This window comes from Eretmochelys imbricata, chromosome 9 (assembly GCF_965152235.1).
Source record: "Eretmochelys imbricata isolate rEreImb1 chromosome 9, rEreImb1.hap1, whole genome shotgun sequence".
In the NCBI taxonomy this organism is placed as follows: Eukaryota; Metazoa; Chordata; order Testudines; family Cheloniidae; genus Eretmochelys; species Eretmochelys imbricata.
The window spans coordinates 42570943-42586667 of record NC_135580.1 but is presented as its reverse complement, the minus strand read 5'-3'; the positions used below and the strand labels follow the sequence as shown (position 1 = coordinate 42586667).

Below are 15725 nucleotides of genomic sequence, written 5' to 3'. Positions count from 1 at the left end.
GCTGCCCTCATTCTATATGCTCTAGGCCAGGGTTGTCCTAATTTAAACAACGAAGAGTCAGATTATAAGTGAACAGTCTATATACATGCCAGAAATTACACACATCCAATCACTGAAAATAAGTGACAGGCCCACATGCAACACAAGCTTATTACTGATTTAGCAACAATATCATTGACGTTTACAGCGATGTCAATGTTGAGCTCTGTTAGGGCAAGTCAATGTAATTGGGTAATTCAACAATGAAGGATGATACTTAGGGGGGGATGTAAAGCTGAGTGAATAACAGATTTTTGGGGTGTGGGGCCATACCCAACCTCCCCCCCCGACACATGTTGGTGCATTTCAACCCAAAACTGAATTTGGTGTGTGTTTGTTTCAGTGATGGGAAAAAACATTCGTTTCAGAATTAGTATTAAAAAATAAACCACACCTCAAATTATATATAATGTTTTTCTACTCCCTGAAGTTAAATTTTAAAATGAAACATTTCCAAATTTTTTAAAAATTGTCCCTGAGGGTTTGATTGCCAGTTGACAGGGGATGGATCTCTTGGTAATTACCCTGTTCTGTTCATTCCTTCTGAGTCATCTGGCACTGTCCATTGTTGGAAGACAGGATATTGGGCTAGATGGACAATTGTCCTGAGCCAGTACAGCCATTCTTATGTTCCAGAACATTTAGTTTTGAAATGGTCAAAACTAACATTTTTTTTTTTTTTAGAAAAACAACGTCGGAACACTTTGTTTTTGGCCTAACCATTTGGCAAATACTTCTCATGCCCAAAATGCATTTTTCTCTTAATTTACTATTTGATGAAAAAATTCACCCTACTCTAATTTGATGTACTTCATTGTTGTGAACATAGGTCCTTAAAAACTCACCCTTAAGATAAATTCTTTCAAGAAATTTTTCCAAAATTGGATAGGAGATTAAAGAAGCTGCCCTGATTTATTGTGATGAGAAATGGATCCACTTGGAGTTCACACAGCTGTAGTTGATAGTGTTTGAACATTTAGTTAAAAACAATTCCAAAATCCTCTTTCATGAGCTCAGCATTATTAAAATCAGTTCCTCAAATCTTCCAACAAGCCTTAAGTGCTGGATGAGAAAACAAGTCAAAAATACTTTAAAACCTTCAAATCCCTTAGCCAGTTTGTTGGAGGAGGAGAAGACCATCAAACCATTTTTTTCCCCTCAAGTGCTGCATTGTTTTGTTACGAAACCCACTGACATGACAAAACAGTTCCGATCTGTTCTGCTTCTTCCTGTTAAGTTTCACATCACTGAATAACTGAAACAGCTGTCAAGGAAGCCATTTCACTTGGAAAAATCCAGGGTTTCTAACTCCTTTTCAAGTTCCGTAGTTTTACTTTTAACTACATTCTTCAGGAAAAGTAGAATTTCTTGCCAAAGATCACAATATCTCACAACATTTTCTAGCCACTCAATAGAAAACTCTGAAATGCAGAAGTAAGTCTCTCAAAACCACATGTGTTTCTTCCAAGAAATGTATGATAAGAAACACATGAGCTGACACAATTTAGAATGGTACAACACTCAAGTTTCACTCAGATGTTCTTGGATTATACAATGAAAGGCAGGACAACTCACTACATTCCATCTTAATCTAACCACTGGGCCATGATCAAGGTCTCTCCTGCAATAAATTATTTAATTTTGTAGCTTGAGAACAATCAAACTATCAAAGATACAGCCACATTTTTTGTAAAATTTGTATAATCTTTTGTAGTCATGAACGTAACATAAATCCATACCAAGCTGTGGCTTCCAACCAAGACTCTAGGAGAGGTGGAATTGAAAGTCCAATGGTTTTTCTGTGCTAGGTGATTTTTTTTTTAGAGCTACCCCTAAAGAGATACAAGAGCAGCTTGCATACTCCCACTGCTGTCTTGGATTTAAAATTACTTGCCTGTTCTCAGTTTGCAAAAAAAAAGTAATAATAATAAAAAAATGCAGTTTGTTCTGCATTTGTAAAAAAAATAGTCTTTCTAAAGTGATTTTCATTATCTCAATGGCAAGGTTCCTTCCCCACTCTGAACTCTAGGGTACAGATGTGGGGACCTTCATGAAAACCCCCTAAGCTTATTTTTACCACCTTAGGTTAAAACTTCCCCAAGGTACAAACCATTTTACCTTTTGCCCTTGGACTTTATTGCTGCCACCACCAAGCAACTAACAAATATATAACCGGGAAAGAGCGTTATAAAAATCCTCACCAATTTGCATAGGTGAACACAGACCCAAACTCTCGGATCTTAAGAACAATGAAAAAACATCTGGTTCTTAAAAGAAGAATTTTAATTGAAGAAAAAAAGTAAAAGAATCACCTCTGTAGAATCAGGATGGTAAATACCTTACAGGGTAATCAGATTCAAAACAGAGAATCCCTCTAGGCAGAACCTTAATTTACAAAAAGACACAAAACCAGGAATCTACATTCCATTCAGCACAACTTATTTTATCAGCCATTTAAACAAAACAGAATCTAACGCATATCTAGCTCGATTACTTTCTAAGTTCTCAGACTCCATTCCTTTTCTGTTCCCGGCAAAAGCATCACACAGACAGACAGACCCTTTGTTTCTCCCCCGCTCGCCCCACCCGCCAGCTTTAAAAGTATCTAGTCTCATCGTTGGTCATTTTGGTCAGGTGCCAGCGAGGTTATCCTAGCTTCTTAACCCTTTACAGGTGAAAGGGTTTTTTCTCTGGTCAGGAGGGATTTTAAAGGTGTTTACCCTTCCCTTTATATTTATGGCAGTCAATCTCCATAGCAAAGAAACAAAGCATTCTAGGATTTTGGGGAAGGGATTATATATTCATTGAAAACAGTGGGAAAGCCTAGTGTCTTGTTTGTTTGCAGCCATTATCAGTCCAAGAAGCGTACAACTTAAGTCATCACACTATTCACTGGCTAGGGCTAGTTTATATCTAAACCACTGCAGCTCTCCCACTGATGTACGTACTCCATCTCCCAGAGAGGCGGTAGGTAAGTCGACAGGAGAATTCTCCCAGCCATCTAGTGCTGTCTACACTAAGCGTTAGGTCAGTTTAAACGCACCGGTCAGGGGTGTGGATTTTTCACACCTCTCAGCAATGTAGTTATACTGACCTAATTTCTTATCGTAGACCAGGCCTGAGAGAAACATAGGAAATGAATGATGAAGTCAGTGGGAATGGTTGCATGCTCAGTGCTTCAGAAAGTCAGGTCACTGATTTAGGTATACAACCATGGCCTTAGAAGCCTTCAAACAACTATTATTTTTAAACACTGATACAGTCTATTTCCTTTTTAAAAGTCAGAAAGACCTGGGATGATTATGAAACTGAGGGAGGTTTTTTTTCTTAATGAACTACCAATCCATTCAAAATTAAGTGTTTTATATGGAAATCTTCTGTAGTATCATTTCATGTCATTCTTAATGCCTTCGTTGAAGATGAACTAAAGGAGTACATCACCTGTTAACTTACTAACTTCTGACAGGTTTCAGAGTAACAGCCGTGTTTCGGGAGAGTGGTCAGTTTGGATGAGCTATTACCAGCAGGAGAGTGAGTCTGTGTGAGTATGGGGGTGGGTTTTTGGAGGGGGGTGAGGGAGTGAGAGAACCTGGATTTGTGCAGGAAATGGCCTAACTTCATTATCATGCACATTGTGTAAAGAGTTGTCACTTTGGATGGGCTATCACCAGCAGGAGAGTGAATTTGTGTGGGGGGGTGGAGGGTGAGAAAACCTGGATTTGTGCTGGAAATGGCCTAACCTGACGATTACTTTAGATAAGCTATTACCAGCAGGACAGTGGGGCGGGAGGAGGTATTGTTTCATATTCTCTGTGTATATATAAAGTCTGCTGCAGTTTCCACAGTATGCATCTGATGAAGTGAGCTGTAGCTCACGAAAGCTCATGCTCAAATAAATTGGTTAGTCTCTAAGGTGCCACAAGTACTCCTTTTCTTTTTACTAACTTCTGTCACCAAAATTTGCCCAAAACAAGGAAGTCAAAAGAGGAAATGTTACTCTATCTACACCTACTGTCAACATGCAGCCTGCACTTGTTTGCATGCACCTCTTTGCACCCATCACTGCAGGAGCAGGAACTTGCACTGGCTAAAATGTACACTTGCCTTTTAAATAGTTTAAGAGCTGTATGCCTGCAGGCATTCACATTTTTAAGCAGGTGTTTTACAGAGAACAAATTTCCAGCATGCAAAGCTGCACAGAAATGTGGGTAACCCAAAAGTGGGGTTACTCTTAAATCAACACCACTGCCTCCCACCCCTTTCAACCCTTCCCCCACCCCCGTGATATGGAATATGTTGCCATCCATGATCTTTGCCACTGTCCGTTACCAGCTGACATAGCTCCTAGGTTGCTCTAAACTATGCCAAGGCCAGGACAGAACTGGGCCCAGGACCAGGGAGCCAAAAACAGCTCCCCACCTCAGCTGAGGCTGGGGCTTACTAGAAACAGCTGAGGATTCAGTTCCATAAATCCAACCACCTCTTTCATTCTCATGTGTGCATTAAAAGCCATATGAGAAAACCAGGGCTGGCTCTCGGTTTTTTGCCAAAGCAGAGTACCACTGAAGCAAAAAAAAAAAGGGGGGGGGGAATGCCACCACTTGAAACATGCCGCCCCAAGCACATGTTTGGTTTGCTGGTGCCTAGAGCCGGCCCTGGAGAAAAACAGCTTGTAAACAAGTTGACCGCCCCACACGCATCTCCTCATGGTCAAGGTGCTTCTGCACTGCCCTGCTCTTTATTCTCCCTTTTCCAGGCCCCTTACACAGACTCCACATACTTGCTCATTCAATCACCATCCTTATTGGAGTCTGAGTTTATTCAGACAAAATAAACTCAAAGTCCCAAAACATCACAGCTCTTACCTCAGAGCCTGTGTTGAGTAAAAGGAGTCTAGCACAGAGTATCAGTTCTTTGGTGGTGACCTGCTGCTCTGGGGTTCTACTTCCTGCTGTCCTCTCAGAGCAGGCTTTTTGCAGGCATCTCCGAGTCAGCTCTCTTACAAGAAGCCAGCTGCTTTAGATTCTCTCCCTGTGCAGGTGTTTCTCGTTGATTCATCACTGGTCTTTGGAGGAGTGGTGGGACGGATGTGGTAGAGGTCCATTGCAAATTAGTAGATGCTTCTTTTTAAAGTATCTACAAGAGATCTAGTCTACAGGTTAACTTTGTCTGAACCAGCCCCTTCAAATCTCTCTGCTGAAAATTAAGGTAAAGTACCTCATCTTTTAATTTCTGTTACAATTTTAAAGCCTTTCATGGGAACATTGACTGAAAAGCCTAGTTTTAAGCCTGACAATTATTTCTGATAGAGATCAAAAGGTAATATAAATATGTCATATTATGATAAAAATATTTTACACTTTAGTCTAAAAGGACAAAAATCATGTAACAATAGTTTAACTGGCCAAGCGTGTGAGGACTTACAATCAACTCAATGGCATTGCTCGGTCTCTCTCTCTCTGTGTAATGTAATAGCTTTTGAATACTACACCTGATCAATTCCAAAATTTTATGGAATGTTCTAGGCACCAATAGCTAGAACCCTATAGATTTGAGGGACAATAGGAACATTGAGTGGGAAAATGGGGGACACACAGAGCTGCTGTCATAGAACTTTCTCCCACACCAGTTCCACCTTACCCCACTCCCCAGCTCCAGGAGCCAGAGCGGCAGAGAGAGCTCCCACACTTTACCTCCCCACCACCCCCAGGATCTGGAGAGGCAAAGAGAGCCCAGCTGACCAGGAAGCCTGAAAGCCCTGGTGTCCTCACTGTGACTGCCCCAGAGGCATAGACCCTGGGAGCCCTGGCAGCTGCAGAGTGAAAGCTGCAAAGTGAAATTGACATGTCACTCAGCCACTGTTAGGGTCCAAGGAGCAGACTTCATTGAGGAAACATCATGCTCCTGTGCGCAATTAACTGTGTGTAACTCCCTCAGATAAGACATTCAAAATCAATTCTAATTGTTCCACTTGATCATTAAGGATCATCAATTGTTCCACATTGATCATTTTTTCCATAAAAAAATACTTGCTTACTCTTCCATCACTGCTGTGCAAAGCATTATCAACTGCACCTCAGAGGCTGCAAAAAAATTGATATTCAGTAAGATTTTCAAAAGCTCCCATGTGATTTAGGAGCTTATGTCCCATTGATCTCAAATGAGACTTGGCCAAGATTTTCAAGAGCAACTAGTGGTTTTGATGCCCAACTTAAAACACTTTAAAAGGGCACAATTTTCAGAAAGTGCTCAGTACCCACATTCTGAAAAATCAGGCCCCTTTATGGTGTCTCACGCTGGCCACTCAAAATTAGAACAGAATGAAGTTAAAATTAATAGTGACTTTTGAAAATCATGGTCAAGTCTCATTCAAAATCAATGGGATTTAGGGGTCAAAGTTACTTAGGCACTTTTGAAAATGGGACTTAAATGCTTTAGAAAATTTTATTCAATATTTTATATTATTTATTTGGAATCTGAGAATCTAGTGGTTTTAACCTGCTTTGTGTGTGTTTTAGAGGACAAATGGATGACAAGTGCTCCTTTGACCGAATTGATACTGTAATGAAGTCTCTCCAGCTCATGATCTCCATACCTACCTTCATTGTTGGTTTGATTCTGAACTTGATAGCTCTCTGGGTGTTCTACTCTTGGAAGAAACAGACAGAGTCATCAATCTACATGATAAACCTTGCTCTTGCGGATCTGCTTCTTCTTTTCTCACTTCCTTTCAAGATGTACTACTCCAAAAAAGAGCAGAAGCAGCTCTTATGCAAATTTATAGAGGCTCTCTACTTCGTCAATATGTATGGGAGTATTTTCATCATTGTCTGTATTAGCTTGGACAGATATATTGCTATAAGGCACCCACTCAAAGCCAAAGCTTTCCGATCCCCCAAACAGGCAATCATAGTTTGCTGTTGCGTTTGGGTTATAGTTTGGCTTAGCAGCATCCCCATCTATGATTTCCACAAGAATGACAAAGTCAAGTGCTTCCACAATATGTCAGAACAGGCGTGGGGCATTCCCGTCATCCTTTCTGTTGAAGTCTTTGGATTTCTCATCCCTTTGACTCTGATGATTTATTGCTCTGTTCAGATCATCCAGACTCTTTGGAGGCGTAAAAACCAGGGGCAAAAGTGGACTGAGCAAGCTGCCTCTGTATGGATCATTTTAGCCAACCTCATGGTGTTTGTTGTCTCCTTTACACCATTCCATCTCGGGATGTTTCTGCAGTTCCTGGTGAGACAGCACATCATTGTGGACTGCACTGTGAAACAAAGCATTAGTCTCTTCTTACAGGTGGCAATGTGTTTAGCTAATGTCAACTGCTGTTTGGATGCCATCTGTTACTACTTTGCCACAGAAGAATTTCGCAAGAAATCTATTTCTGCTGCTCCAGCTAGTGCTTTGATTGAACTGTGTAATCTATAGCAGAAATATCTTGCCCAAGTAGAAGAATCTATGTTGTCTAATGCTAATTTAAAACACTCATTCATTCCAAATCCACCCTCACTGAGGAACAGAAACTGTTAGGGCTAGGCCAAAAATAGAACGAGTTATTCAAAAGTCTTCTCCAACTTTGAAGGTTATTGTGAACACAAATTAGGTATCCATTTTGAGTATGCAGTTGTATACTTGAGCTTTTTTTTAAAAAAAACCTTAGAGTCCGATCAGAGTTTGGTTTAGGTCTTGCCCCACTGCTTCAGACAATTTTCAGAACATGCAGCAGGACATACTGTGGTTTGGGGGTTGTGAATTTCTCCTTATCGCAGTTTTGAAACCAGCATAGGCTATTTCTGCACTTTTGACATCTATGTGAAAAAAACAGAATAGTGCACTCAGTGAAGCATCATATACGAGGAATTGTGGGGTAATCATAATGTATTATATTATGATACTACATACAAACATGATATTTGCTGCCCTCCTTTGCATTGCTTAACTTTGATAAGGGTATTATAGTGACATGATTCATGCTGCTATAGTCAAAAGGATTTTCAGTGTTTCAATTATGATATCTGTTTTTCATGTTCATCATAACACTTTGCTCTGCTTGAGTCTTCACATAAAGTCCTGGAGTAATTCTATTTTTACAAATGTTGTGGGGGAAAATGATTTCCCTATAGAGAACACCAACGTCCTGCTCTGGAAAAAGAATATTTTATAGGCAGTTGATTCATGCTAATGTCTGTATGTATGTACCTGCATATATTTAGAACTGTACCAGATACATATATGTTTGATTTATAAACTTGTGAGCCACAATTAGGGGTTGACTAAAATAAAAAAGAGCTATACTGTCATAGTTAATATTAGGACAAGCAGAGGGGCTCCTCCAAAATGGCAGATCCCTGAAACATACTAGCTGCCTCAGTGCTGCTGGCTACAGCTTTCAGAAACTATACTCAGTGAGGTACAATTCCTTTCTGTCTCTTTCACATTACTTAAGAAATTGTCAGTTAATGATCTATGTTGGGAATGAGGCGCTATATTATTTTGTAAAAAGACATGTCTTTCTTTTAACTGTAGCATTTGAAAACCATTTATCCTCTTTGAATTTCTTGGGCTGACGGCTGTGCTGTGACACCAGCAAGCCCATTTGCATCCATCACACTGAACTGCTACTATAGATTACCACATGGGACATTCTACAAACAATGAGTCAGAGATTGAGAGCTCTCCAGGAAGAAGTGTGTCAGATTCACAGCTATAGCAATATGGCACAATTGAATCACTAGAAACACACACCTCGGGGGTCAAGGAGAGGCTGCCAACCCCCTCAAATCTCAGACAATTCGAAAAAAAAGCTGACAATAATGTATATTTCATCATAATCTTCTTCACCCGCCTCCCTTATTTCCTCAGAATTTCCATGATTTCCATCATTCCTCCCTTCTGCTGGACAGCCAGTAAGCTGACACTTTATATTGCAGTTCATATGATTTATGACTCTTCAAAAAAAACAAAAAACAAAAACATGCCTTAAAAGCTACAGTCAAAGGACTATATTTGATCATTTTTTTAAAAAAGGGTTGCTTTCATTTTGAAAATTAAATTGAGAATCAACTACATGAAAGTTCATTTATTTTTCTGCTTTTAAAAGATCCTTCCCTTCCTGCTGTTAATGTATGTAGCAGATATACTGGATGGTCTTTGTCAGTGGCTCTGTTGTAACTAGGAGTAGCATTGCTGAAGGAACCCAGTGTCTAAGCCTAAGAAATCCTCAGGCAGACCAGCAGGACACACTGTGACCACCCCCATGGCCACTGATCAGAGCCACTGTATCTGAAGTCAGGGCCATTGCAGACAAGTCCTGGTCATTAGTTGATTTATCACTAATTATCTGTGGGGCAGTAGCTTTTAGGCTTAAAAAGGATAGGTGCATAGACCCAGTAGGGAAATATTTGGTGGCTCCTACAGACACAGAGAGGCTAACTGCCTGAGCCTACCAATACCAGAGAAAGGATAGCCTCACAAGTGGCCAGAGCCCAGGTTCCCTTCTGTTCCTCCGAAGCAGATGGAAGAATGCAGAATGTAGGAGTCCATAACCAGAGATGCAGATGGGCACTCCTTCGTGTAGAGTTCTGTACTAGGGTTCCAGCTCCAATGAGAACTAAATTAATTTTTAAAATGAAGGAAATTGTGGTCTGCCTCTGAGTAGTCGTTGTTAAAATGGCTTCATGGAGTTCCTTGTTTACTGTGCCTCATAGTTCTGAAAATCTAATTTGACCAGATTATAAGTAAAAATATAGTTTTTCTAAAGTGCCAACTCAACAAACTTGGAGCAGGATCTGAAAGTCAAGCTGGGTTATTTCCCTCTCATTCATTATCACCAGTAATAATGATTTTGCTGTTAATGATAATTTTGTTATCTTCAGCTCAATTACACGTGCAAATGAAAGCAGAGGGTAGCCTGGACTTAATTAAAATTTCTAGCGATGGTGCAGGAAGAGGAAAAGAATCCTACTCATCTCTCCTAGAGCTGTGTTGGCTCTGCAGGGCTAACAGAAGTTAAAAATCATCAAATATTTTTACTGCTAACGTAAGCAGATCTATTCAGCAAGAAGGTATCATTTTTATTTCATTGCTTGTTTAGAGCTGAACTATACATCAAAAAAATAAAACTGAGATCTGTCTTTGACTATAGCTAAACTTTCCATTTTTAAAAAAGGTCTGATTTGCATCGAGCCTCCTTTAGTGTAATTTCTTCTTAATTTTGGAAAGCCTTATGTACAACCAAGAATAAAAAGAAGACATTTCAACCCCTGCAATCAATACATATTTTAAGAATGTAATTTCAGGGGGAAAAAATTATAAACTGCTTACCACTTTGCGAAGTCTGAGGGTTTTGTAGATTGGTTCACTTTTTTTTTCTCTTCTGCTTGAAGCCTAGACACACACACTGTTACCCATTTTTCAGAACTGGCTGCACAGAGTGCACTGACTAGACAAGCATATCTCTTTCGCTCAGCACAGCATTCTGAAACTTCACAGAGTAAGAAATGCTTTTTTATGATTAATAAAACTGAAATGTGTTTGACATTCAAAAACAAAATCCACATTTTTCCAAGTCAGTGCTTTTCATCAGTTGAACGTTCAGGTTCTTGTCCTGAGCAAAATGAGAAGAGCTTTCTTTTTTCTACACTTTATTCCTAATGCATTCTGCAATATGCAGTTATGCTAGAAGCCTAAACCTGAATTCCTTGCATGCCCAAAACTCCCACTGGGACCTAGGTGTATTAAGATGTTAATAAAGCATTGTCCTTGTAGGAAAAAAATAAGTACTGACAGAAAAACAGAAAGGAGTCCTGTAAAAATTCCATTTTTTCTACTTTGCTGTCTTCTGCAATCTTGAACAAAAGTTGATTCAAATAACTAAAAACTTTTAAAACAGTCTGTATTTGATTTGAATATTTTTGGATAAGATGATCATGATGCTGGCAAACCAGGTGCCAGCTCTTGCCAAGTCTCTAGGCATCAGCTAAGCAGGGACACATTCATAGCTAGAAACCAGACCAGCTCATCTAGATATTAGTATTGTTCAAGATAGGTGTTAGACGTGTAAGAATCTGGTTAGTGTTTAGACTCTACAAGATACTTGTAAGTTGCTGCATGCATTAATTTACTTGTAATATGCGTGTCCTCGTTCTATAGGGTAATATGTAAGTTTTATTTGAAAATTGAAAAAATGCCTGCTCTGAACTTGTGAACCTAGGCAGAAAGAGTGGTTCCCCCACCCATCAAGAAGGACTATCAAGGCTAAATGGGCCATTGTAGGACAAAGACTTAGCTGATTGCCCCATCCACCCATGAAGAAGTTATGTGCAGGGTCTCTTGTCCCATCACTTTGAACTCTGGGGGGAAGGTGTATAAAGGTGCTCACAAGAAGAAATGGTTCTCTTTGCTATTTGCACTCTAACAGGTGCTGGAGCTAAAAAACTAAAAGGAGAGATCCCCAGGGTCAACCTGGGTTAGCCCTAAAAGACACGTGGGGGACAGATTACTACATCTATATCATCTTTTGGAACCCTAGACTGTGACTCATTTGTGCTCATATGTTGCCTGCTTTAACCTCTAAGTGACTTTATTTCTTTTTCCTAGTTAACAAAGCCTTAGTTAGTTTACTATAGGATTGGCTACCAGTGTTGTCTTTGGTGTGAGGTCTAAAGTACAAATTAATCTGGGGTAAGTGACTGGTCTCTTGAGACGGGGAGCAACCTGAGTATTTTGTGATTTTTGGTGTAAGTAATCATTTACCACTAAGTCCAGCTTGCCTGGATGGCAAGATAGACTGGAGCGCCATGGGGGACTGTCAATGGCTCCATGGTAAGATTGTTACAATGAGCAGGAGTTCACATTTGTTACTGAGGTGGTGAAAGCTAATTACAGAACATACCACCGGTTTTGGGTGTCTGTCCTGGTTTTTGACAGTCTGCCATGAGGTTGGTACTCATGATCGTGAATCATTTCAAACAGCATGGCAATTATTGCTCAACTCTCACATGATAATGCTGATGAAAAAAATTTTATTTGCATCTAGTCAGGTGAGTCATACATATATTTTAAGGCAGAAAGGACCATTATGATCATATAGTCTGCCCCCCCACCCCACTCGCATTACACATGCCAAAAAAAAAAAAAAAAAAACCTTCACCAGTAATTTCTGTACAAAGTCCATATAACCTCAGTTTGAACTATAGCATTTTTTTAGAAAGACATCCAGTCTTGATTTAAAGACTTCCGGTGATGGAGAATCTTCCATATCCCAAGGTAAATTGTTGCAATGGACAATTACTCTCACTATTCAAAAAAAATTGTGCCTTATTTTAGTCTGAATTTGTCTAGCTTCAACTTCCAACTTTTGGATCTTGCTATGCATTTTTCTGCTAGAGTACAGAGATTTCTACTATCAAAAAGTTCTTCCCCATGCAGGTACTTGTAGATCATGATCAAGTCACACTTGACCGTCTCTTAGACAAAGTGAATATATGGAGCTTCTTAAGTCTCTCACTATATGGCTCATTTTCCTGACCTCTACTCATTCTTGTAGCTCTTTTCTGAACCCTTTCCAGTTTTTCAACAACGTATTATAGTCATGGTCTCACTAATGTCATATGTAGAGGTAATATCGCCTCCACATTCCAGTGTGATATCTCCCTGTTTATACATTCATGGATCATGTTCACCCTTTTAGCTTCAACATTACGCTGGGAGTGCATGTTCAATTGATCATCTACAATGACACCCCCCACACCCAATCCTTTCCAATATAACTGAATTCCAGGATACAGTCCGCCATCTCATAAATTTGACCTACATTCTTTGCTCCTAGATGTAGGACTTTGTATTTGGCTGTTAAAATGCATAGTGTTGTAATGAGTCCAGTTTAACAAGTAATTTGAATTATTTGTCACTCCAAGTTTTGTCATCTTCAAGTTTTACCACCGATTATTTTATATTTTCCTTCAGATCATTGATCAAGATATTGAACAACATTGGGCCAAGAACAGATCCTTGCAGAACCTGATAAAGACCCACATTGGATAAGGATTCCCCATTTATAATTACATTTTGTAATCTATAAGTTAAACAGTCTTTAATCAATTTAATATAGTCTGTTGATTATATATAGTGCTAAATTTTTAATCAGAATGTCATGCAGGACTAAATCGGATGCCTTATAGAAATCTATGTATACAATGTCACAGTTACCTTTTTCAGAGTAGCAGCCGTGTTAGTCTGTATCTGCAAAAAGAAAAGGAGAACTTGTGGCGCCTTAGAGACTAACACATTTATTTGAGCATAAGCTTTTGATGAAGTGAGCTGTAGCTCACGAAAGCTTATGCTCAAATAAATGTGTTAGTCTCTAAGGTGCCACAAGTCTTCCTTTTCTTTTTACAGTTACCTTTATCAACCAAACTTGTCAACTCATAGAAAACAACCTACCGTGTCTCAGATGAATGCTCTGTCATAGCATCCTTTCGTTATTGACTTCCTGAATGGATCATGCATACTGCTCCAAATCTCTAAAGACAGACCATGCTCCCTATTTCAAACTCCTAACTCCCAGTTCAACATGTTGACTCTGAACTCCAATCCTGGCTTCCTGAGAGACCTCCTATCTTTCCATGTAACAACATGCAGCAGCTGAGACACTTTAGCTGACTGCTGCTAGATCTGATCATCTGGGACCAGGGCATCGTCAGTGGAGGTTCCTTGGCTCTAGAACTCACTTCGCCAACTGGTCAAACAGAGTCAGTCTATTGATTTTCAGAACATGGTGAAAGGAGTATCTGTTTTCTCAGGCTTTTTTTATTGTGCCATGGGTGTACAGTTAATGGTGGATGATTATTTCAGTAGTGACACTGGTCAACAAAGACTTTTGTACTGGATGATTTTATAAACTATGACATGTTTCAGAGTAACAGCCATGTTAGTCTGTATTCGCAAAAAGAAAAGGAGTACTTGTGGCACCTTAGAGACTAACCAATTTGAGCATAAGCTTTCGTGAGCTACAGCTCACTTCATCAGATGCATATTGTGGAAGGTGCAGAAGATCTTTTTATACACACAAAGCATGAAAAAATACCTCTCCCCACCCCACTCTCCTGCTGATAATAGCTTATCTAAAGTGACCACTCTCCTTACAATGTGTATGATAATCAAGGGGGTCCATTTCCAGCTAAAATCCAAGGTTTAACAAGAACGTCTGGGGCGGGGGGGGGGGTAGGAAAAAACAAGGGGAAATAGGTTACCTTGCATAATAACTTAGCCACTCCCAGTCTCTATTCAAGCCTAAGTTAATTGTATCCAATTTGCAAATGAATTCCAATTCTACAGTCTCTCGCTGGAGTCTGGATTTGAAGTTTTTTTGTTGTAATATCGCAACTTTCATGTCTGTAATCGCGTGACCAGAGAGATTGAAGTGTTCTCCGACTGGTTTATGAATGTTATAATTCCATTCATAAACCAGTCGGAGAACACTTCAATCTCTCTGGTCACGCGATTACAGACATGAAAGTTGCGATATTACAACAAAAAAACTTCAAATCCAGACTCCAGCGAGAGACTGTAGAATTGGAATTCATTTGCAAATTGGATACAATTAACTTAGGCTTGAATAGAGACTGGGAGTGGCTAAGTTATTATGCAAGGTAACCTATTTCCCCTTGTTTTTTCCTACCCTCTCCCCCCCCCGACGTTCTTGTTAAACCCTGGATTTGTGCTGGAAATGGCCCCCCTTGATTATCATACACATTGTAAGGAGAGTGGTCACTTCAGATAAGCTATTATCAGCAAGAGAGTGGAGTGGGGGGAGGTATTTTTTCATGCTTTGTGTGTATAAAAAGATCTTCTACACTTTCCACAGTATGCATCCGATGAAGTGAGCTGTAGCTCACAAAAGCTTATGCTCAAATAAACTGGTTAGTCTCTAAGGTGCCACAAGTACTCCTTTTCTTTTTATAAACTATATGTACATAACGAAAAGGGAACTGTCAAGTTATTTAAGCCAAAACAATTTTTTATATTTTTATACATATATTTTGCAACATTCCACTCTTCTGTCCCTTTGACATACGTGTTATATCATCTTAAACTTCCTGAGCTGGATTCAGGTCTTCATCAGGGTAACTCTCCTGATGTCAAATACGATAAGATAACAATGCTGTTCTACATAAATACCATCTAAGAGTGTCAGACCAGGGAGGTTTCCTTCTAAAGACTCTCTCCAGCTAAAGAGAAAGTGGAACAATGGATGTTGTTAAAATAAAAAGCTTACTTAATATTTTACATTTCAAATGCTTTTTCCTCTTCTTTACTGTATCTTTAATAAAAGGTTAAAAGAATGTTTAAAGATGTATTTGCCCGGGTACTAAGCAGGCTAAGATCTCTGTAAACCAAAGCTTGAACCTTGTTTGGCACTGTTTAATGTTGTACAGTGACAGAGTTAAGTTAACTTTGGGCCCATATATTCCATCTAAATTAATACAACAGCCCTAAATATAGACTTAGCCTAACTTTATGTACCTATAGTCTTAAGTTTAGTTACTAAACTTAGCTTAAAGTTAGCTTCTTTCTCTTACATTTCACTTATCAAAGAGATTTTTAAACAAACAACTTGGTTAGGAGGGATGGGGAGTTAGGTGGGAAGCGACTTATGAAACTGTAATAGGGTGCCTTAC

The 15725-nt window shown here is 39.4% G+C and overlaps 1 protein-coding gene across 1 annotated transcript; it reads left to right on the top strand.

The window, feature by feature from the left end:
• The first annotated feature begins 6564 nt into the window (after positions 1-6564).
• LOC144270519 (G-protein coupled receptor 55-like) lies at positions 6565-7941 on the top strand. The gene has a single exon (XM_077827018.1). It carries the CDS (start codon positions 6565-6567, stop codon positions 7471-7473), a length of 909 nt encoding a protein of 302 aa, XP_077683144.1. The 3' UTR covers positions 7474-7941.
• Positions 7942-15725: the final 7784 nt, after the last annotated feature.